This window comes from Hippoglossus stenolepis, chromosome 9 (assembly GCF_022539355.2).
Source record: "Hippoglossus stenolepis isolate QCI-W04-F060 chromosome 9, HSTE1.2, whole genome shotgun sequence".
Taxonomy (NCBI): domain Eukaryota; kingdom Metazoa; phylum Chordata; class Actinopteri; order Pleuronectiformes; family Pleuronectidae; genus Hippoglossus; species Hippoglossus stenolepis.
Genome location: NC_061491.1, coordinates 12,011,237 through 12,036,591, shown reverse-complemented (window position 1 = coordinate 12,036,591; position 25,355 = coordinate 12,011,237). Strand labels below are relative to the sequence as shown.

Here is a 25,355-nt window from a genome sequence, read left to right as displayed (position 1 = left end):
AGTTATGGAACACACATGCAAAATGGGATGGACACACACACACACACACACACACACACACACACACACACACACACACACACACACACACACACACACACACACACACACACACACACACACACACACACACACACACACACACACACACACAGAAACTGAAAGGTGTGGGCACATGTGTACAAATAGCCTGGGTAAGTATGTGAAGTATGTGTTAGTAATCCCAATGCATGGCAACATAGCTTTCACACCTCTGTCCACCTCTCCACTGTTGTAAGGCACACACACACACACAAAATATACAGAGAATCACACACACACCTGCACACTTTACACATACAAAAGAACCCTTCATGTTTCGCATTCTACTCAACAACGCTGGCGTTTCAGCTGCTGCTGGAGAATAAAAGCACAGAGAGTGGTGAAGAGCTGGTGAAGTACTGCTGAGACATGCGATGTTATGCATCTGTTTGTCAGGGTCGGCTATGGCTAGCTATCCCTCTACAGATGCTGTAAGACGGGGGAATAAAGTCATAAATCAAAGCAGTTGGCTCGAGGGCCTCCACAAAGAATGTTTTACTGTGCCCAAATGTTCCGCTGAGTGATTAAGCTCATTGCCAATGGCAATTCATTTTTTTAATGACTCTGGGTGAGTTTTTTCCTTTAACCCGTGGGCATAGCCTGCATTGCCCTACCTGCAGGGACAGATGGAACAAGAGATAAGGGAGGAAAGAACAAGATGAAGAGAGATAGTGAGGGGAAGGAATCGAGGAATCAAGCATCAGACTATGTTTGGATTACAAGTATGTGTAATATCCTCTGGATTCCTCACATATTTTACTCAACCATATATTCTAAATTTATTTTTTTATTCTTCGACAATTTAAGTTGTAAGTTAACGTGGGAACACATGGTTTTTATTTCAGTGTGTGATTTGGTTTGTGGATCAATGGAAAAAGATGCGGGTCATGGGGAGCTGAAAGATAATTTGTCACTCTCACACAGACACACACTCGCGCACACACACACACACACACACACACACACACGTATATATACATACACATCCTTTCATTTACATAAACAGTACAACAAACATGTATATTCCCACACACACACACACACACATACACACAGACACACACATATATGTTTGTGTATATACATAAACATCCACACATTTATGTAAACAGTATAACACACACACACACATACATATACATACACTAAAACTATGTGCACATGTATATATACAGTACAACACACACATACACACCTATATATTCAGTATATACATACATATATACAGTATACGCATAAGTATATGTATCTACATATACACGTATATATACTGTATTCTCCCTGTTGTGTCGAAGTTTATTGCTTGACTGCAGAGAGGAGATGCAGCATTTTGTGTTATTTTTCAAGACGCCTCCTCAGCTCCCAGCCTCATCCCTCATCCCGCACACTCAGCTAAAACGGTACCCCAGCAATCTATTGAAATGGTCTGAAAGCATTATCCACACAATGGAACATGTTAAAGGCAATGGTGTCTTGTAGCGCTGATGACACTGCTCGCTCCGGCATAGCAAGGAAGGAGCTGTCTGTATTTTACTCCACAGTGAAAGAAAAAAATCCTAGGGATGTTTCAGGTAACCACTCTGTCATGCTGCACTCTGCGCGTTAGGCATTAGATGTACAGATGTTATGTATTTTAGCTTACCCTATTATTTCATTTGTGCAAGATCTGTTCCTTTTCATGAAACTCTTCTCCTGAAAGGAATAAGCCCTTTAACGCTCTCAGATTGAACGTGAAAATGACATGCAAATGGTTTCTTTTGTATTAAAGTCTGGGCAGATCTCGCCCGGAGGAGGGATGAGGACTGATAAGAAATAACTCCTGTCTGAAGAACTAAGAACATTTAATTTCAACTTAATCACTGGGCAAAGGGGTGTCCGTGGATAAGCTGAAACTGTGAAGCAGAGAAATCCATCCATCCATCCTTCAACCCACTCATCCATCTATCGTCCATTCATCCATCCGTCCGTCCATCCGTCCATCCGTCCATCCGTCCATCCGTCCATCCATCCTTCAACCCACATATCCATCTATCATCCATTCATCCATAAATATGTTTCTCTTAATCCCTGCAGCTTTATTTCCTCCTTTGTAATAACCAACTCAAATAAATTATAAATTATTTCACGTTGAATTTAAATGAAATGAATAAATTAGAAGTTCATTTTCTTTTGAAAATTTAATACCAGGGGCCAGTCTCCTGGTTCTGACCAACTCAGATGCCATTTTCTTATCCACTGCCTACGTTGTTAAAATAGCAAATACACTTGCGCCCAAGGGTTGTCAGCCTTAGAACGAGATGTGGTCAGGCACATTGTTGGCACGTTGCTATCTAGCAGAAGGCGATTGTGTGATTGACCAACAAAAACCTGTTCTGAAGTCAGTGGCACAGTAGTTTATCAAGAAAGTATTATGCACCTTCATAGGCGGCTGCACAATGCGCATACATTCTGCCTCCTCTCACGCCTGCTTCACCTCAGGGAGCTTTGGCAGAATCCTGCTGTTACGCTAGATGGTCTGCTTGAGCTCTTTCTCTGTGCGGATGGGTAGAACTGTTTCTTCTGCCGAGATGTGCTTTTTCTTCTGGACTGACAAGTCCACCATCATAATAGCAATACACCAATGTGCAAACACACCTGGCTTTTAAAGGGAATCTCACACTGATTAGTTTATTGCCTGTTACACGCCACATCGCCACATGACCACATGATTAATTAAGAGACCTTTTGGACGATCTGCCTGCCGCAGCCCTCTTTTTTTCTGCCGTTGAATTGAGAGGATTAGGACGTACCCCAGATGCACTTGCACCATGCACTTGGATCAAAGAGCCTTTGGAGGTCTACAGTAGCTGGTAATCCCCACCTACTGCCCCACCACTCATTTTTTCCACATTCAGTCTCAACCATCCACCCTTCAACATCACGTCCACAGCTATCTCATGGGGGAGCTCAAAAACATTGAAAAACAGAATCTGACATGAAACTATTAAAGTTGCATTAGATCGATGTTCATGGCTCACTCTACTCTTACATGGCAGCAAGAGTAACTACCGCATCACACGCTCGTGCTCTTATCAATATTACATGACTGCTGGAGCCCTATCAGTTACAAAACACATTTGCAATGCATGCAGAGTATCCGTGTGTCGAGATGGCTCACTTAGGCATGTGTTTTCCGTGAAGTAGCGCAGGAAGTTCGTGCACTCCTCCTCTTGGTTTCCGCTGCCCTTACAGGTGCACCACGGGGATATGGTCCAGTTGGAGAAGCTGTTGTCGATATAGTTGGGAGTCATTTCGGTCCCTGTGACACACACACACACACACACACACACACACACACACACACACACACACACACACACACACACACACACACACACACACACACACACACACACACACACACACACACACACACACACACACACACACACACACACACAGAGAGACATTAGGACAAACAGTTATGGGTCACTAATGGACAATAATGGACTACATCTATTGCAAATAGTATATAAAATGGACAACAAGACGTTAGTCATAGGAATTAGTTTGTGCTGTTTGAATTTATGGGAAGGTGGTGAAGCATTCTGTTATGCTTAATTTTAGATGTAAAGAGGCCATTATATTATGAATATTTTCAAAGTAGGTGCTTTAGGAAGTGTTTGTGTGTGCGTGTGTGTGTGTGTGTGTGTGTGTGTGTGTGTGTGTGTGTACTGTTTGAATATAGCCCTGCTGTACTAAAACATTTTACTTTTTCCGTGTTGATGCTTTCAGGTGGAGTCAGGGGTGTTAGATGCACTTTGTGTAACATTTTCCAGAGAAATCCGGGAAACACTATAACATATTATCACCTTCATACTGCACAATTTATGACACACGGTGGGGAGGCAATGACTGATACTGAAATATGGACACTTCAGCAACCACTATACTTATTTTTTATTTCATCCACATTTGCATTTCAAACACTGCAAACTGCTGCCGCAACATGACCGAGGTGCTGTTATCGAACATTGGCTGGGATTGAAAAATATGCACGAGCTGGTCCGTGCACATTGTGTGAGCAACATTGACTGTGAGCAAACAGATGGTCATCAAGTGTTTTAATTAAGTAAACACGCTCTCTGTGCCTCTACTGCCTAATTACTTCTAGTAGTGAACTGATGTCCAGTGCACTGGGGGGAACTATCAGGCCAGGAGGGAAGAAGACGGAGTCTCAGGGCGCCGCCTGCCCGTCATGATAAAAATGAAGGTACAACAGGCTGCTGTCACACCGTCTCTTCCACCAGCTCCCTGTAACCATCACTCTTTAGCTCGCCGTGTATCTGAAGTTTTAGAAAATGACTGTGACATGTGGGGATAAAAGTGTGCGCCTGTTTGTCTCCTGCCACTTCACTCCCTGAAACACCCCCACTCCATCACAGTGTCACCCCCCCGGGCGCGGCTGCACTGACCGATGAGCCTCGCGTAGGAGGCCAAGCAGGCCTGGTGGTTGTCTTGGTTGGGACAGATGCTCACTGTGTGCGCCGTCGTCCAGCAGTTCACCAGGTAATCAGCCAGCCGAGACCTGCAACAGCAAACACGAGAGAACAGCACAGACAGAGAATGAGAGGCGGGGTCGTAAAGCACACGACAGATGATCGCGCACATATTCCACATATTCAAAGCGCCAGACCTAATTTTTTGGCACGGCGTTTACTCGGGCGCAGCTGCCAATTGCAACTAGCATCAAACTGTGATAGTATATGCAACATCTGTTTCAGGGACGTTACAACAGGTGTCCTAAATAGCAACCAGGTCTCACTCACGTCTCCCGATGTTGACTATTTTCACAGTATGCAACATAAAACCCACAGGAAGGGCATTTATGTAAGGATGAGCATAATATCATGTGTCTCCTCTGCATATCCCAGACATCTTGACTTTCCCCCAAACACACTTTTCCCCCCACAAAGCCAGGGAGCCGATAAAGATAGTATGTTTTTGTTTCGGTGTGTGTTTGTGATAAGAGCTTTAAGTCTGCGGAGGCCCCCAGGGTGGCATTGCTAATCCACTTAAGTAGGTTTATTGGGAGTAGCGTGTGCAAAGTTGGTCTGTCTGTACTGTTCACATCACAGCTGCCCACTAAGTGAATCACAATCCATTGCACATTTCTCCCTCTCTTCTCCTTCCTTCAGTGGCTCGCTTTCTGCCTCTCCCTCCGTCATGACTCATTCACTCTGACCTGGTCTGACCAATTTTTTCAGCCTTAAGTTCAAAGGTACTCAAACGCACCTCGGGCAGCAGTGTCCTTTTCGAACACAAACAAGCATGCATGCACACACGCATATGTGCGCGCACACATACAGACACACACACACACATGACTGAAAGTGTTTTCTGGCTGGTGTCCACTTGGTTCCTAACTTTTGGGCAACTTGTGCTACCTGATAAACAGCAGTTTGAGTTTGAGTTGACTCATTGATGACAGCTGCTCTGATGGCCCGCTCCTCTTGTCTCAGTCTCTCAAAGAGTCATTTGTTTCAGTGTCTTTTTTTACAAGGTGCCGTGAGGGTGAATTTTATTATCTGATTAATTGTGACACGTTTTAACTGCCATAAATAATTGAAGTGCCATCCAGATTAGCATTTTGGAAAAACACCATCATGTACAATAGATAGTTTTTAGCATCCAGACTGGGAAAGTTGATAATGGTGGTATTCTGGACAGAATCAGAGTATAATTAAGCTTCCAATCTCCGTTTGTGAGCTAAGAAATCAATCTTGTCTGTAGATTTATGTAACACACAGGAGAATGGTATCAATCTTCTCTTGTAATTATCAACGTGAAAGTGAATACACACATTTTCAAAGATGTCCTTTAAAGCATTTATGTCAACCACGTTTTTGTCTTGAGGCCAAACTCAGACGTTATGTCTTTCACTTTCTCGAATAAGGTGATTTTTTTTTTGTCCAGTAGAATATTTATGACCTCAAATGCGGAGGTTATGTTTTTGTGGTTAGCAGGATCATGTAAAAAATACTCTATTCCATGACATTTTCAGGAGGGGTGGGGCATGACCCATACAAGAACCAATTAAATGTTGGTGTGGATCCGGGGGCTGGTTTACGATTTTTCTTTTACTTTTTTCAACATTGTGGGATGGGGCGCTCTGCAACATTTTCCTTGATTTATCAGGACAATTCATGGATCTTAATGAAGGGAACTGATAAAACTATGAGTGTGTGCAATGAGGTGCAGATCCAAATAAAAATCTGGAATTTCAATTAGGTTTCATAAGGGGACTGTTGGTCCTTGGCGGAGGTGTGCGCTCTGCTGAGTGCCATTGTAGTATTTTCGATAGGATTTCTTCCGTGACACAAACTGCAGGTCACAAAAGGAAAACAATATCTCAAAGTGGATGTGATAACCATCTCATATTAAAACACTACACAGATGCAGCACCTGTAAATATTTGTTTTAACCAATTAAAAAAAAATTGTTGTCAGTACTTGAAAAAATATGAGAATTATAACTTGTTCTTATGTGCGCATTTTCACATCCACATGGGACTGAAGAGCAAAATTGGAAGGGATTCATTGTGACTTCTTGTCTGTTTATCTCGACACCTAAGTGAGAAAGTTTGTCGGATGCATCAACAGCGTTGCATTCATACACTAACTAAAATATTCATAATTAAAAAAGTGCTGACAGCTGCAGTGCACAATAGCCTAAATAGGTGGAATGTTGTTGTCACATAAATTTACATAGTGCCTTGTCTTTAAATATGCATTGCAGCTGTGTTGCTTATTATATGTTCTGCAGAGGTGATGCTTGATCTCTTATTCATCGTTTTGTGCCTTTTTTCATGGGGTTCTACACTAATTGGATTAGATGAGATGCATTGTAATGACACCGAGCCTATATCTGCATGTTTATCTGCCGAACACTGAGTCTACTGCTTTCAACCACTTTGTCTCTCAGGAAACTCAGAGAGGAGGGTGCATGAAACATATCGAGTCATGCTAGAAGTCTATCAGAGACAGTGTGTTGTTGGGATGAGTTGGCCACCGAAACTGTTCTGCTGCATCCTGACTCTGTGAATAAGAAGACAAGCAGAATCAGCTCAGGGGTAATGTGGTGTGATGAGGTAACAATCTCCTGTCTGTCCGTCTCTCTCTTTCACCATGGTGGCCAGTGTAGTGTGATGAGCTTGGGCCTCCAGCAGCAAACCCCACTCAGACTCACTTCATTACTCCAACTCCATCTCCATCCGCCCTCCTATCAAATCACCCGGAGAGACTCTCGACGTGACACGCTGCTAACACATCGAAAGCCTCGCTTCAGAAAACGGGACATAAGCTTGCTCCAGCATGGCTGGAACGACTGATAGAGCGAGTACACAAGTACGCAAACACATGCACACTCAAATATCAATAAAGCGCCTGATGTTAATTCACAAAAGAAACACACACACACACACACACACACACACACACACACACACACACACACACACTGTCCTCCTCACTCACAGCTCGCACTCATCCACCTTCAGTCTGTTCACAGAGAAAGAAGGCACTTGTGCTCACATTCACAGATGATAAAAAAAAAAGATACAACAGACAGAGGAGAGAGAGCAACTCAATTGCTCCTATACAAAGCAACCTTTACAGACACATTTTCCATTTTTCTACTTCTTAGGGCCAAAGGCTCCTTTACTTTCATGCTAACAAAGAATCTGAGCGTCAGAGTTCTGCGAGAAAGGCAAAGACCACGAACATTTTTAAAGAAACCCGAACAAGAACCGTATTTCTTTTTAGAAGCGGAGCTTTTTCAGACAATGACGGCTTAAAAACAGTAATTTAAAGTTTAGAGAGGTGTCCTGAGTGTTCAGACAATGGTGTTCCAAAACCAGGATGCAGCACATTTCATGGCGTCCAAGGGCTTTCCATTATACCTCGGCGAAGCGCCACTCGCTGCTGAAATTACAGGCTGTCTAGCTCAACAGAGTTTTATGGTCATTTCAGCCACTCAGCCCCCAGGGAAGTGGCACGGGAGCCCCCACAGAGGTAGACTTCTTTCATCCAACCTGACACTTTAAACACAGTGATTTGGCTGAGCGCTGAGTGCCTGTCCATCCAGCTTGGCAGTAATAGAAAACTAATGGCTTTTTATATGGATTCTTATTCCTATCACTTGATGCCCATGACAAACAATGTGACTCAAATCAGATGAGTGTCAGTCTTGGAAACCATTTCCTTATGAAGGAGGAGAGGCAGCAGGGAAAAAAATGGTTATCAGACTCCCAAGTCCTCTAAGAGCTTCCTCTCTACATTAAAACCACAGTCTATTGAGAGTCCTATCTGGTTTAGTGACTTCCCCTCTGTGCTCCGTCTACAAATATGACTTCTACGCATGATAATTTCTGTTAAATGTGAAATTACCGCTCTTCTCTCTTATCGCTTGCCTCAGTCTTCCATCTAGAGAGGCTTTAGAAAACCATATCTCTCATCCATCTGCAGAAAGCATTACAATAAGCATGACACAATAGCTGCCGACATAATGGAAGTTACATGAAGCAAATGAGGAAAACAAAAGATGTTTCCCTCTGCTCTGCCCCGCAACGCTTTTACCCCTCGCGCCTTTCTTTTGTGTCTGTTGTGTTTGGGTCTGACCTTATCTCTCCTCGTCTGTTCTCTCCTCTCCTCTGTCCTCTTCTGTCCTCTCCTCTGTCCCCTCCTCCCCTGTCCCCTCCTATTACTGTCCTCCTGTCACTCTCGTACAAACTGATTTTCATTGCAGCCTCAAGTGTTGATTTGCAAACTCATGGTGAGGGAATTTGACCCTGGTTGGATCAATAGGACTCGACAGCCTTGTGTGTCCTTTTTGTCATTTGATGTTGACTTTGGCGGCCACAGTAAACAATGTGCCTTGGCAAAGCTGATATTTTACCATTACTCTCTTTTGACACTGCATTGTGCAGCACGGCTCATTACATCATGACAATTTTTATGAAAAGCCCAATAACAGCACTGACCTTGTCAGTGGAGTGCTATGAATATATTTTAATAAAAGGTTATAACGTCTGCCAAAGAAATGTTTTTCTTCCGACTAAAATACACCTTTTTATTTTCTCATAAATTGTTCAGCTATGATGGCAATCTGCTCTGCCTTCCCATCGGAATTTCTGCTCTTGACCCTGAGACGTGTCTGTGTTGCCCCCTTAGTCGGAAGTGATTGCGCATTTAACCCTCAGCTATTTTCTCCTCACTGTCCCTTGACTGAGGCCTGCCTCTTTGGCAGCACTGTACTCATTGGGATTCCCAGTCAATACTGTAAAAGGGCAATGTGGACAGATGGCATTCAGTCAAAACACAAGGCAGTTTAGCTTTGCTGTCGCATGACACAACCTTTCGCCCGCTTACTCAGCAGAGAATTGAAACCGAGACAAAAAAAAATGTCAGCTGACAGAACCTCCCCTGCATTATTTAGCAGAAAAACCAAAGTTACAAGAACAGGGTCAAAACCCAGAATGTGGCTGGAACGTGGAGGGTCAGGGGATGAAATTGAGGATGTAGCTGAAAAATATTGTGGACCCGCAATAAGCCGATTATCATATTCATGAAGTCATTGAGTTGTATTTGCATTCTGCCAGGTGTCGGATTCAGCCCTTTATCTGTTTGTACATCGGCTCACTCAGGCATTACATGGATTTTTTACAGGGGAGCTGGCGGGATATAGTCCCTTTATCGTCCAGTTCATCTGATTAGGACATTTGTGCTCACTAATAAAGCTCCACAGGGTAACTTGTCAAAGCATCATTTGTCTTTCACTCAACACACAGCCTCCGTCTCTCTCTCTCTCTGCCACTAACTGAAGGGAGGAGACGTGCAGAAAGATGTCGCTCTCCATCGCAGAGTAGTACTGGTGGCTGTTTACTGAGGTTTGTCCAAAAAGTTGCTAGATTTGTTTTTCTTTTTGAAAATAACTCAGTTAAGGGGTCTGAAAAGTCAATAAATTTTGCGACCTCCTGAGGAAATGTAGTTCTCGCCAATTCATTTAGGAAAAGCAATGTACAATGGGGAAACGCCCAAAACTTCGGTCGGTCACTCAAGTCTCCATTGAATGAACTCCATTGAGTTTGCCTTTCACATATAAAAATGCCGAAGCAAAGAAATCTCTGGTGCGTTCAGGTGAGGGGTGGCCCAGCAGGAGGCAGGACGTCATGTAGAAATTCTGCTAGGGAGATCACATGTTTTTGTTTACAGCATGCAACACAGCTCAGTACATGACATATCACCAAAGGCTCTTTGTCGGCGTCTCCTACGTGTGTGGTGCAGCTTTTTCATCCTGAGATGTTTGTATTTTTTTGTCAGTTTTGCATCTGTCTGCGTGTCAGGAACATCATCAACATGCCCACTCACTTGCGATGAATCCTCCAGAGGATCTCCTGCTATTTCTTCACATGGGCTCATTCAGACATTTTTATTCTGAGTTTTTATTAGGCATTTGCGTTCTCACATACAGCCTCTCTCGAGCATGTCATGAAACTATCCAGAGTTTGGTTCATGTCTGAAAGCAGCTTCAGTCACAAACATCTGGGGACGGAGCTCTGGATTCTGGTTGGTCCAACTAAAAAACAATCAACAACCTAAACTCGCATTTTGATCTAATCTGCCCACATTTTGTTTCATTTTGAAACACTTACTTATAGATGATTGCATTGTTCCTTGTTTGGTGACCAGAAAATTGGCTCGTAATCCATTGTTTCTCTTACTTACTCATGCTTTTCGTCTCTGTCGGCACCACCGACTGCCGATGTCTTACATACACCCCCTACTGAATGTTATGTCACTGGGATGAATGCTAAATCAAGTGTGTCGCGCACATAACCCAGTACTGTCTGTTTGGTAATGGCTGAGTAGATTATTCAAGGTTATCTGAACTCCCTAAATACTCTGAGCAAGGCAAACAGCCGTCCCCCAGACAAAGTGTACACGTCAAACAAATGGATGAACGGTCCCTGAATAAATGACAGAGTTAGCAGCAGGCTGCAAAACAGTTATTACCAGTAATTATATAGCTATTAGTCACATATCAAACTGTTCTGCGGGAGAGCTTTAAAGGAAGGTACATGCTGCAGCTTTCACTCTGTCTCCTTAAGTACAAAGAGAAGTTCAGAGTGAGAATGATGAAGAGTGAACGGACAGGCCCTAACTGACACATTCAAAACCACACATCGACCATTCTGTAGATAAGTCTGAAGCCGTATTGATAATGTGTGCATTAATAATAGATTCAGTACCATTGGAGGAAAGGATGGGGCCTAGTCGGTAATGACTGCAGCTTTCCGCTGTACCATGTTCCCTTAGAGATTACAGTTAGGAAAGTAAATGGGCATACACTAATCCATGCATTGGAATTAAACGCACAACTCTTTAGTTTCAGCTCCTCTCACAACTTCTCTTCCCATCTCTCTTGCTCTTCTCTCACCCCATTTGCTGCTCACATGTGTGCCCAGTGAGCCCATAACGTCTCCACCAAAGCCAAGGCACGTAACATATGTGTGGGGAAAAGGTCACAGATTGACACATGCTTTGCTTGCACAGCCAGAGATTAACACGACCAGAAAAGACACTTCAGTTTGATGGCTTGTATGAAGAGCAGGGAGACAGAAACAGACCTTTTAGTAGCTGTAGCTGATTTATGTGTGTGGGACTTTATGCTTCCGTCATTGTAAGGACCATCGGGATCTGGGTAACATGAGAGGTCGTTTTGATCAGGCCTTGCTTCATCTGCAGGCTGTTTTAAGATTTTTTCCTCGGCAGTAGGTGATTCAGCTGCATCTTTCAGTCGTACGTTTCACATGTGATACACTTAATTTTTACCTGGCGGGTTGGTCACCAACACACAACACGCATATCCACCTCAGTTGGCGATGACACCCTTGCAGTCGAGAATTGTATGCATGTTTTGTGAATGTGCGCAGCGAAAGAGGTTTCTACCTGCATGCCTGCCGAAGACGGTGTAAAATCTTTATGGATGTTTTACCAGCCACCAAACTGGGTAGGATTTCTCCCGGTGCTGCTGATGGTCAGGCTGACAGACGGTCAGTGTGTTTGTGACGGGAGACAGAGACAAAGAGCTTTCTCCTCCTGTTCTTTTCGATGTCATTCAGTTCCAACATTCAAAACTAAACTGCGGGTCCTGTGATTTAGTTAGCAGCATTATTGGATGCTCACCTGCACATACAAATTCTCTAAATGCACGCGCAGCACTCTCTATCTCATAGGGAATGGAGGTTATTGATGAGAGGGGATGGCGAAATTGACAGGTTATTAAGCGGGACAGATTTTTGGTCATTTCAGTTTTAAGGAGATGGCATCCCCCATTATCCCCCTCCAAATAATCTACTGCTTCGACGACACCAACCAGAGTCTGCAGAGCTTTTTAGTGTCTCTCAGCTCATTGTATTGGTTTTTGATCTGCAATTTACTGTTATAGTTAATTCTCACTCCTCTCATCTTAGAGAAAGATACAAATATGTAAATTTGATGCAGCATGAAATAATAAACATGAAAATGTAAGGAAAATCTGATTAATCTGCGTAAAGGTTGTGACATTTGCTTCTGATTGTTGACACCTCGTTCACATATACAGATTTAACATAGGAGGTTGAATTTGCATTGTTACATACACATTATGATCTTATTTTCTATTCACACTAAATATATTGAGCAATCTATTCCGATGCAGCTTTTTTTCCCCTTATCTTAGTCTGTGTTGCTCATTAAAGTTGCATCTTACCACAGAGAACTGACCGTATGTGTGAACAGGTGGTTAGGGAGGAATTAGAGACCAAGGAATACATTAAGAGGCTTCATGTTCACAAGACTGCAAAATTGCAAGTGTGCATGTGAGAGTGAAAGTGAAAGTGAGAAAAACTGATGACAAAAGTGAAATATCATCCGGATTTCTACAAGCCTTGTCTGAAAGGCCACAGGGTGATGCCATCTGGGCACTTATTCTCCTTATACTGTTCCCCCTTAGTGAAGGTTGGATTTCTCAGGTCCAAGAGACTCGACTTTTGATTTAGGGCAGTGTGTGTGTGTGTGTGTGTGTGTGTGTGTGTGTGTGTGTGTGTGTGTGTGTGTGTGTGTGTGTGGATCTGCTAAGAGAGAGTGCAGTACTCTGAGTTTTATGTAAGCAAAGGGGGCCTGGTAGGCTACATCTCCTAAACTGGGTCAGGTTATACCTGTACAGAGATCGATTGTCTCTCAGCACCCCACTTTGAAAACCAGTGGCCAAAGAACTCAATCAAAAGGCACCCAGTGAGCCCAGAGACCAGGAGATATAAATCAAAGATAGAAATGCTGCATTGATCCCATGGACAATCAATACAGTACATGTATACAACTCAATGCTCTCTGGGTTCGGCTGCACTGGGCTTGTGCTGGACGAATTGACATGGAGATGTATAGGGACTTTCTCTGCTTGCATTTTTATACATGGACACACACATACTCAAACTATACTAAGCCAAAAACGGCAGATCCAAATATAGACTATTGTCACAGTGTGGACTCAGCAGTCCCTAATGAATAGATGTTGTATCCATTGGAAAGATGGTGAGAACAGAGGAGTGGAGAAGCAGAGAGGACGATGAGAGGAGATGAGAGGGAGAGGAAGGGAGAAGAGGGAGACGAGTGGAGACAAGAGGAAGAGGACAGGAGATTAGAGGAGAGGATAGGAAGTGGAGAGGAGAGGAGAGGAGAGGAGAGGAGAGGAGAGGAGAGGAAGTGATGAAAGTCAGAGAACTTTAAGAAATACAGGGTTGTCTGTTTGTCTCTGTTTGTGCAGGATTACAGAAAGAAAACATATAATAACTGCAGCAGACGAAGAACCAGGTGTAAGGAAGAAGAGATGCTCCATTTAACACTTGTTCTCTGTCCAACCACAGTCCCTAGATCTCCAGAGTATGTCAACAATTGCCTGCACGCAGACTAAAACGATAATGAAATCTTCCAGTGCAATATGCCACCTAAGCCCAAGCCAAAATTATATATTTGAAATCCTTTCAAATATTATTTTTTTCTTTGATTGAGCTCTGGACTCCACCTGGAAAAATCTACACAGTCTCTAAAGGTGAATCCACAGCCAATCTGGCATCCTGCGTGCTCACGGTGTCAGTCCGAAAAGTATATTCAGGCAGTTTTACAGTGAAAAGCAACGAACTGCTGGCCTTTTGAAGTCTGAAATAAATAATGAAATAGGCGAGTGTGCATTTTTAAATCCGTTTTGACTAGGCCGTGTTTCGAGCCCTGACCCGTTATTCATCGGAATGTGTTGCAGGGAGGGAGGCTTGTGTTTGAGATGGCCAGCAGAGTCTGCTGATCCATAACTGTGTGACCGAACCACTGACCTCCAACCTGCTGCAGTAGCTTTACGGCCCACATCGATTGTGTGACCATCCCTCGCTCCCCTCCCTCTCGCTATGTCTCATTATCTCTCCCTCCTTCTCTTCCTCTCTCTCGAGCCGTCCCATGTTTTAAAATGAAAAAAGGGTTCAGGCAAGCTGGGTATTCCCTGTTGGATTAAGAGTCAGACAAGCATCCCCAGGGGACTGAGGCCTGTCGTTGAATGATCTCCTCCTGCTTTTATCAATGCATCTCTCGGAGAACAGAGCCAGGGAAAGTTTCCCCTGGTGTTGTACTTGAGCGGTGCTGTGACTTGCGTGTTTAAAAAGTTGGGGGAGGGCTCTTTGTCGAGCTGTTTTTCACAGAGGTTGCACAAAACAAAACCCTAATCTGTGGACTTTGTCTCCATTAGCATGACAAATGAGCTTTAAATTCAATTTGCTTTTATAACACACTGAAGGTGCAGAGTCAATTAAGAGAACAGTGTGCTGGTTACTGCGATATCTCGTAAATGATCCAATCAAATGAATCGGAGAATCAGTGTTTCTTCCAGGGCCCGACAGAGGACAAGAAGGAATATGTCACGTGGTGATGGCGGTGACTGCAGACACCTCTGGGCAGGATAACATCACCTGTCAGAGAACACCCTCAGTCCAGCACTGACTTTAATTAAGTTGTAGCGACATTCGCTTGCATGGTGGCACTTACTCACTGCGGGCGAGTGCAGCGCTGAAACACTGGGTTATTAGAGTCACGTTCAAGCTCGTTGGGGTTGTGTGTAGAGCGATTGTGCGTTTGCAGGTGTGACTGCTTAATGGTTTTTGGCCTGTTGGTGCTCTGGCCAGCATGTGTCCGTACTGTACGTAGTGCATGCGCTCATCGAGCTGTTGACCTCAGTGGGGCATTACAAAGCCACAGATAATGAGCTTTAACGTTCTATTTCATCAGGAGGAGCACAGCAGACAACCGAGGGTCTAAAGGTCAAAGAAAGCAGCTCAGCCTGAAAACAGATTACACAGTGCAGGCAAGCAGGTAATTATCAAGACAACCATAAATCGGAGGAGAGGCAATAGTTTCCCTACTTTAGCAGCGCAGTGGTTGGATTTAGTGTCGGGGGAGAGGAATTGGGTTTTCACCATTATGCTCAGCCTCAGAAGCTGCTCACCTCCATGGAAACAGGAGGAATGGGATGTACCACAGAAATACCAGTCACAAGGAAGCGTTGTGCATAGTTATTTAGCCTGATTTGAACTGGTGTCAATCATGCTACCTCCAACAGAACAATTGATTGGGTAGTTAAAATAGTGAAACAAAATTATAAAAAATGTTTTCACACTTACATTAGCCCTTTGTCTGACTATTAATCACATTGTGCAACACATTATTAATATTAGGGCACGAGAACTGAGTCGATGAATCGCATTGGTTTTCGTGTCTGCCACAGCAACAGCTGCTAAATGTTTTAAACCCACAAACTCTGTCCCGTCTCTGATTGTCGCTGACTTGTATCAGCTGCCTAATCATCTGTTACACTGGGAAATGGAAAAAGTAGCCAAAAGTTTACCCTGCTGATAAGTCTCACATCATGAGTATTATTTTTAGCAGACAGCTTCCGAGGGTCTAACACTTGGTCGAACACCATTAGGCTCATAAATGAGCTTTTAAATGCTTAGAATTAATTCAAATGTCTCACATTTGTGTGCTGTTAGACTAATGAACGCAGTGCATTTCTCCCCAGACTGCTTGGATGTGTTTCCTATCGAGGACCAGACACAGCACATGGTTCCAGGGGTAAAAAGATCCTGACAGCTGATCAGGCTCACACTGCAACTGCTGTGTTTCACCTGCTCTGGGCGGCACTAACACAAAGAAACATGTCACGGCTGGGTAGGTGTGAATTGAATCTGGCCGCTTGAATCCAATAGAGGCCCCATGCAGCCAAAGTGATCCACTAATGTTTTGTTCGGCTTAATTGAGCGTTGTCCCTTCAACTTAGCCTCACATCTTCCTCCTGCGTCTAATAGCAGCAGCTTCCCTGAAACTCTAATTACTTTGCTGGCAAAGTTACAGCAGAGAAATAAAAACTTTTGGATGCCATGGGAGCAGCGAAATTTCCATCAAAACAGGAACTCTCTATAATGCACAAATTCAATTTTCTTTCTCTAATATTTCCAAGAATATAAGAAGATAATGAATCTTCAGATGTCTTTGGCGGCAGCACAAAACTCTGTCGATCAAACCGAAAAAACTGACATGAACACACATAAAATGAATGTTTGCCCGGACGCTCCTCACACACAGCACAGAACACTTTCTCTTTCTCTGCCCCTAACACCCTCTACTTCACCTGCAGAGCGAGTCCTGGCGGCAGACCCTGCGTAGCTCCAGGCAGTTGGGCTTCTCCTTGTCTTTGTAGGAGCAGTCGGGCACGATTGTCTGCCTGCGTCGCTCAGCGCAGCCCACGGTCTGGCAGGGGCAGAAGAGCAGACGGTGGCTGAACTCGGTTGGCACGCGGTCCAGGAACATCCTCAGCGCTTTGTGGCAACGCTTCTTGCTGCAGGTTTCGCCCTTGTTGGGGTCCTCCTTGCTGCAGGTCGCGATGTAGGACGAGCGTTGCTTCTTGCAGCTGTTGTTGAGGTTGCAGGCCTTGGCCGCATCCAGACAGTGGTTGCAGTTTCTCTCGGCGTCGGGGCAGTGGAAACCTTTTGGTGCCACTGTGAGCATGCCTGACATTGGATACAGAGAAGACAACTCAGTAACTTCAGTGAAATACAAGGGATAAGGGTTAGATATCACTATCTTGGCACATACACTTGAAATAGTCCAGTGGATTTCAGAGTTAGTATTTAAGCAAACACAACCTGGATCAATTACAAGACAGGGATAAAAATCGTTTCATTGATGCTCAACATCACCAACCTTATGTAGTTTACAGTGGGCTCAGCTGCAGTGTGATCAACAAATAGAAAATAAATCCCTGCGCCTCGTCTACCGTCTTGGGAATTCATTGCAAATGTTAAACTTGAACAATGAAGGAGACTTTTCAATATCATCTGTGCTTCTCTGGAGAGATGCCTGCAGCTAGTTCAAATCCACTCTAACTGAATTATTGATTCAGTCCGTTTCAGAGCTTGAGTGAAATATGAATGAATTAGGCCGTGATTCCAAATTGGATGTTAATACATGATTCATTTCCAGGTGATATTATGATGTGATTATCATAATATTAGGACATTTGCAAGTTGTCATCCAATGTGTTCAATTTTACATTGATAAAATACACATTAGATTTAATCTAAGGTTTTTGTGATTTGACTCTCAATGAACTAAACAAGATATTTTGATCCTAATGGACATAACGTACAGTACTGCAGGAAAATACTGATGAGACAGCACATTGATGTGAATACTGGACAGTGGAAAACAACACTAAATACTGTATCATCTGCCCAAAACATGTTAAGCCTAAGGATTTAGCAAGAGTCCACGCTGTACTTCAAGTACAAGATTAAGTTGTCACATTTTTTTTTCTGTGTAATCACAGACTGAGACATTGCAATTATCCCTTAGGCTGCACATCATATTTGTGGAAATCTGATTGTGTGTTTTGTTGTTCTGAGATACTGCATATAGCAGCAGCAAAAAAAAAACCTTGCACCTTTCCCAGAGATGTATCGGCAATAAAGCAGGATCATGTTCAGTTGTGGTACTCCTCTCTTGTATTCAGGCTATATTAGCGAAGTTAACCTCCCTACCCTGTAGATAATGATATTTCAGAGGTCGTAGCGGCATGGTGACACGCTGCGAGATTCATCTCTTATTCAACGGAACCAATCTCACTCAGTGTCTATCAGACAGCCTGAAACAAGAAGGGGACGATTTATTTTAAGGGGTTGAGGGTCCGCTAGAGATGCTGTACTGTTTCCAAATGGTGCATTGCCTCTTATCAATCGTAGAAATGGCCCCGCTTGAAACACATAGCAACAGAGGGGAAAAATAACAAGCAAACTCCCCAAATCAATGATTTTGTGGTTTGAGATCACGCCGGATAAAACAAAACTCACTGCCACTGAACAATGGCAGAAGTAGAGTATCCAGAATTCATCATAGAGGGAAGAGAGCACACTTAATCTAGCTCTCCAGGAGGCTTTTCGTTGAGCTATATCAAGGTTAAATGTAGCAGGCGCTCTGATAAACAAGCAGGGTGTTGAGAGACATGTCGAACAGATGTAGGTGCACCGTTCCCCCTTTTTATTCAAACCTTAAGAGCATTTAATGAACTTGTGACTTTTATAAGATGATTGTTTTATCAAATGAAACTTGGGAGGGTACAAACAGTCCATAACAGATGTCTGGGAACATTGCATACTCAGTCCCGTTAATGTTAGTAAGTGAAAATGTACGCAACAGCAACAGACGTCAAACCTTACAGACGGGATGCAAGACAATTAGCCAACCTCTTCAAGTGTAGGAGCAGCTTGGTTGATCTGTGATTACAGCGAGGATCAAAAAAAGAGTAGTGACTTTGGGACTGGGCATGAAGAGGCCGCTGCAGGGCCAAAGTTTTACAGTAAGTGGGCCAAGCTTGGCTGAAACGGGCCCGAAGCAGGGGCGGTGCAGTCCAGCTGGAGGAGAGGTTAGCAGGGCGGTTGTCCAGTAGTTCAGGCTACATTACATTGATGGATTGCAGTTCCTAAATCTCCCCTGGCCATCTGCAGGCTCTAATATGGGCCACTGGGGGGGTCCAGGATGGAAAGAAAATAGGAGAAGGATGAGCTACTAAGATTTATCCGAGCAAGCAGGGCTGAAGCCATTTTTTTGAGGCTGCAGCGGAGGATGGGTTTTTACTACTTCTGATTGGGGAGCTGAGATTGAATTTGGTGCTCAACCCAAAAAGATGTCCTGGGGCGTACATAAGACACAAAGCCCGCTTGATGGCTCCGACGTGCTTGCACACGAGCGGGATGATAGCGAGAGCATGGAGGAGTGGAGGGAGGACGCAAAGAGGTGGAGATGGGTGGAGAAATGTGCAGCACTGCGTTACAGAGTTCTAATTGATTTTCCAAGTGCATTACAATGGAGGTTTTCAGCAAACATATTCCGCTATAATGCGAGGAGAGAGGGGTTGATAAGCTAATGATATTAGACGTATAAAAATGGATAAGGCTTTAAGAGGGGCGAGGAGACTAGTTGATTGCAGCGGCTGATCATGGCAGATAGAGAGATGGCATGAGAGGACACAGACTAACAGATTGAACAGACACTTACAGGGACATGCTGGAGAGCTTTCAATTAATCCAGACTAATTCAGGAAAGATGTGCGGCTCTTGCTCGGAATAATTAGCCCAACCCATCAGCAACGCAATCAACAGCTCTCGGCATCACAATCGTCTGCACATATCTATTAACTTACCTTGCTGGCTGTTGTGCCAATGAGCAAGTGAGGTATCGACCGACTGAATGGACAGATAGACGAGTGGGTGCACTGTGATTGATTAATGGATGCTATAAACACTGAATAATCAGTGGCGTTAGGTGCATGAAAAATCACAAATAATGCTTTTTTTCTCTGTCGCCGCAGAATAAATGTTTGCAGACCTTTTTTTTTTACGTGTGCAACGTGACTTTACATTAAGTTAAGCAAGTAGCCCAACAAATAAATTCACATCGGATAATTAAATTGTCTCATGTTGTTTACTCACAACTGCCGCGTGTGCACAGTTAAAAGCGGTCTCATAACATTTAGTTGATGTTCACAACAGTTGAAGCACTGTCGTTGCTTTCGGTGATCCTGCCGCTTGACTGTAAATAGGCTTTTAATAGGGCTCTCTGCTTTATGGCCGCCATAAATTAGACCCCACTGATAGCAATGTAGTGGATATAACCGTCTATTCTTTCCGCACTCATAGCACGCACGGGGGGAAGACAGAGGGACGGAAGGAAATGAGGAGAAAGAAGCGAGAGGGAAGCAGAAGGGGTAAGATGTGAGATAGGAGACGCCTATAGTGAGACAGATGGAGAGAAACCGAGAGTTTCCTAAGACCTGTGTTCTCGTGAGAGAAAACACAGCCATAATAGAGAGGAATAATAAAAAGAGAAAGGGAGAGGTGAGGGATGTGGACAAAGCACGTATGAATGAGAGGAAGTGGATAAAACGTTCACATACACCGTATCTCGATTTTGATGCTTTTTTTTCCCAAAGAGTAAGGGATCCTATACTTCCCCTGTAATTGCTCTCCGTCAGCCTAATTTGAATTCTGCATTTCATATATCATCCCATACTCGAGGGACTCGGCGCTGCAGAGAGGGGTTCAGTCCAGGTTAGGAAGAGGTTCTTGGCTGCGGGTATGTTCTCAGTAATTAGGAAAGGTGCCAGAGTTTGGATTTAATACGGCCCTGGGTGAGTGTGCGAGAGCTTGTTAGGGAAGTCTTTAGTCTGGACCCTGAGGAGCATGTCAAGCATTTCCGTGTCAAAGGGCTCATCAGTCATTAGCTCTGTACTCTGTGTCGCAGCAAGGCTTCCAGAGGCGAAGAGGAGAGTGCGCAGGATCTACAGCCTCCTCTCCCGGAGCCTCACTGAGCAAGTCAGATGTGGGCCCCATCAGAGAGGAGGACCGTCACAGTTCACAAAGACTTCTGTTCTCGGGGTTCAGCTGAATTTTGGAATAATCGCTGGAAAAATGAGCCGGCATGCAGATGAGAGAGAACAAAGGGGAGATTGACATGACGAGAGAAGACTAAATATTTGTATGCGAGAGTAAAGGTGGGAAAAGCCCTGAGTGAAAGACTAACCCTTACATTGCGGTAAACACATGCCTGAGCTGTTTGTGAGCATCCGCCCTTCAAGTTGTGCTTCATCTGGTGAAATTCAAAGCCTGAGCATCCGCAGTTTCCCCCTCATGCACCCTGTTCATCTTCTTCAGCCGTCACACGCAATAATGCACAACATATTGATATATAATCTACCTGAACCTAATATACAACAAAATATATTAATAACCAAACTGCTACCAATCCTTTGTCCTCCAGAACACTGTGTGCAGTTCCAAGGATAGATTTGTTGGAGGAAGAGAACAGGGACAGAGAGGGCCTCCTCCACTGACCAGGAGTGGTCAGTTGGAGCAAGCTGGAGACTGGTGTTTGCAGACCATTGGCTTATGGTCCCATCACAAATTGTCACCACCACCACCACCCTAAGACCCGACCTGGTACTCTGGTCCAACACCCTGCGTGTCGTCTTCTTCCAAGAATTGACAGTACCTTGGAAGGATGCTGTTGATGACGCGAATTAGAGAAAGAGGCGTCAGTACGCAGAGATCTGAGGCAGAACAACATGGCTGTAAAGCAAGGGGTGTTATTGCTACATCCACCATCAGGTTGTTCAAAGAGCGAGGAATACACGGACAAGCCCTGTGCTCGACCATAAAAGAAACATTACGGACTGCAGAATGCTGCAGCCAATGGCTCTGGATCAGGAGGAAAGACCCCAAATGGGCCCCAAGATGTTAGGGACAGCCTGGTGGGACAGAGGGGGGACAGAGGGGGACAGAGGGGGCAGAGGGGGACTTGTATTCTAAAAGGCAGAACCACCCGATGACACTGAGGTATACAACTAAAGAAATGTCCCTAACAACGGATGGTGACCTGCTGGTGGTTGTCAACTTATTGTCAAACTAGTGAGGACAACTTTCATCTGTAGTGATATTCACCATCTTGTCCTCTGTTCTAAAATAACCTGCCTCCCTGTTCATGAACAGCATGCAAGAAGCTCACCATACTAACAACCTAATACAAGAACTGTTATTCACTGCTGTTTAATTCAAACTTGTTAGATAAATGCTGACTATTACAAAGAGAGGCTGTTAAGTGAGCTGTAAACAACCGCTCTCATTACTGACCCACAGAAAGACAATCTAAGGCACAACTAAACTGATCAGAAAATTCACACTGAATAATGAAGCACATAAACAAAGTAAGACAAATACATGCAGGCACAATCACTGACATATCCACAAAACCAATCTTGTGCAAACAAGCACACACATAGATACAGACAGGCTCCAAATAAGCAAAGAGAACTACTGTATGCATTCAAAGAAAAAGAGGTGGTGTTTGCTTAAGTAATAGTAATTATTATGAGGACAATGGGAAAATGTCAAACATTTCAGCAGCATGCTGAGCACGGCTCTTGCACTGGTCCTTTTCCCCCCAGCAGAGGAAAGAGCTTTCTGGATTTAATTGGATGGTGGGCACAATGAGCTGAGAGGTGAGAGGCTTAGTGCGGAGAGTTAGAAGGTCTAACTAAGGAACGTTACACTTAATTCCTGCAGGGACCCCTGAATGAGGGACTCTCTACGCTGCCCTCTGTTCCTAATAAGTTAATTAGCTCAGCGCTGGGTCAAGAGAACAGAATACATTTCACGTGGAGCATATTAACAATTACAGTCAGTGATATCTTTTCACGCCCCAACCTTGTACGTCAGTCTTCAGGGCTTTGATAAGGGTTTAGGTGCAATGTGAAGGTTGGATTCTCGCCCACATTCTTCATACATGATGTCTTATTGATTTGAGCACAGGGCTATTGACTCGTACAGCCTCTCTGTCCTGAGACGGAGAAGATAATGGTGATGCATTGTAACTGCAGCTCCACGAACACAGCCAGAACGCTCTGAGGTCCTGCACGCAGGTTAAAAATACTTCTTTTACGAGTGGATTGTTGGTTTGCACAGTCAAATTGCACTCTGAGGAGTATGGATGGGCTATTCCCCCATTTTCAGATATGTTCCTGGACCCAATGATTCATTAATTGATTAACTGAGGAAATAGCAGGTTAATGTAATAATTGCAGCCTTGCAGCTTTGTGCCCGCATCAAACAAACTTGTACCACATCAAGCAGCAAAGGTGATTAATTTTTTCAAAATCTAACCAAACTTGGTGGAGCAGGGAGGTGCCTGTCATCGCAAGGTGTGGGACTGTAAACAAGACAAATGTGCCCTCCTGCAGCACCCTACCACACTTCATCTTTTGTTTGATTTTGTTAGATTCCCACTAGTGTTTGCTCCAAATTGATTAGAACAGGGAAGCTATGCATTATTGCTTATTGCGCTCAGCTTTTACAGCAACTAAAGGGGTTCTGTGTAGAGAACTGATTGTCAACAGATTTCCTCTGGGAAAGACTCACTCAGCACAATTCAGCACCGTTTGATGATTAAGATTCTTCCAGTGACAAAAAAAAAAATTACCTGCATGTGTTTTTCTTTTCCCAAGCCTAAATGTTCCCCTTGTACCTGAGCTTAACGCCGTTAATGTTACAATTTGACTAAAGTGAAATGGTGCTGGTGGTACAAGTTTTTACTTTGGCCCAGATATTTTACACATGGATAAATAGGAGCAGGCTAAAATAGATTATTGTAACTTTCTTTTCGATTAGACTAGTGCAGTGCCCGTTGTAAGCCTGCCTGTTTGGAATGGGCTGTTTGTGCTGTGGTGATGCTGGTTGCAAGTAAAAACCGACTGCAGGAATCGAGTAGATACGTTACTGCTATTTATTTATTTATGTTAAGTTGATTCCGCCATAATGCACTGGACTGGACCTATTGAAAACCAAGAATATGCATCAGCAGTAGTGTAAAAAGAACTGTGCTGGATTTTGTGTTGCTAAACAGCCATGTGAAGTTCACTTAATGCATCTTTTATTTTGCTGCAATATTCTTTGCCCCTGTCATTGAAGTGTTTTTCATTCTGACGGTGTAACAGCTCAGATACTGATTATAACGGACAAAGATTTCTAATATGTCTCCATCCCACTGAGCCACTTGCTCAGTCGCTGAAAGGTTTATTTTTGTGGTATTATTAAATCTTTCAACTTCCATTCACTTCTTGGTGGATTTCATAGACATAGGATCGCTTCCATTTCCAGTCAGCTGTCAGTGCTGTCCTGTTCCCATGTTTACCCTGTGTAACCTCTGCTCTCTCTCATCTGTCGTCTCCATCATCTATCTGATAACCGTACTCTCTGCCCTGACACTGACAGGGTGACATGGTAATAGAGTGTTACAGGTTACAGGACTGAACGACACACAGCGATTACCTGACCTCTGCATGTGCATGTGTATGAGGAAATGTAATAGTAATTGCGTGCGGCTGTGAAGGGGTTGTGTTGACCCATTTCTCTATGTGATGTAGGGGTACTGGCCATCTAGCCCTTTAAACACCTCTTCAACCGTCGTATCTGCAGGACCCCCCTAAAAACGAAGGGGTAGACAGAAATTCCTGAATGCTTTAGGAATGGATGGAGCAAATCAACACAGTATGTACTGCGGGTAAAATGCTCATAAAATTTTTTTTAATCCAGCGGAATATCTTATTTTAATCCAGTAGCAAATGAAAATTTTACTGAATCGCTGTTACAAGCGTTCCAAGAAAATCGCTATTCACGCCGTCAGAACTCTTGTGTCCCGTATATGAAGTTTGAATAAAACTTCCCAGGTCATGTTATAATGTTTTCAATGTGGGGCAGAAGTTTCTATGGACAGGACTAACGTAACTTTGAAATAACCGATGTAAACACACTGACTGTGTATTGATCAATAGATCAATCTATCTCTCTCCTGCAGTTGTCAGATGTGTAACTGTTGGTTGATAACAGTGGTTAATATAATAATGTTGGTTGATATTGTCACTGTAATAACTGTTTGTTGGCTGCTGATGACGTAGCGAGTGGTGCCCCAATTCCTAGGGGAGGGTTTTCGAGCCCTCTCCCTTGTGGCTCTGTTTGGGACACTCCCAGCAAAGGGCACTTCATATCTAGGGGTAGGGCCAAGGGAGAGGAGTTTGGACGGGGCTTATCTGTGTACAGGCACAAAGAGGAAAAC

At 43.8% G+C, this 25,355-nt stretch overlaps 1 protein-coding gene across 1 annotated transcript in view; it reads right to left on the bottom strand.

Moving 5' to 3' along the window:
* LOC118115492 (GDNF family receptor alpha-2) overlaps positions 1-25,355 on the bottom strand; it is a 54,484-nt gene that overhangs the window by 10,173 nt on the left and 18,956 nt on the right. The window contains exons 4-6 of the mRNA XM_035166671.2: positions 16,828-17,206; positions 4,536-4,648; positions 3,239-3,379 (exon numbers count right to left, since the gene is read on the bottom strand). Of these exons, the coding sequence (XP_035022562.1) occupies positions 3,239-3,379; positions 4,536-4,648; positions 16,828-17,206 (633 nt within the window). The remainder of the gene's footprint in view (positions 1-3,238; positions 3,380-4,535; positions 4,649-16,827; positions 17,207-25,355) is intronic.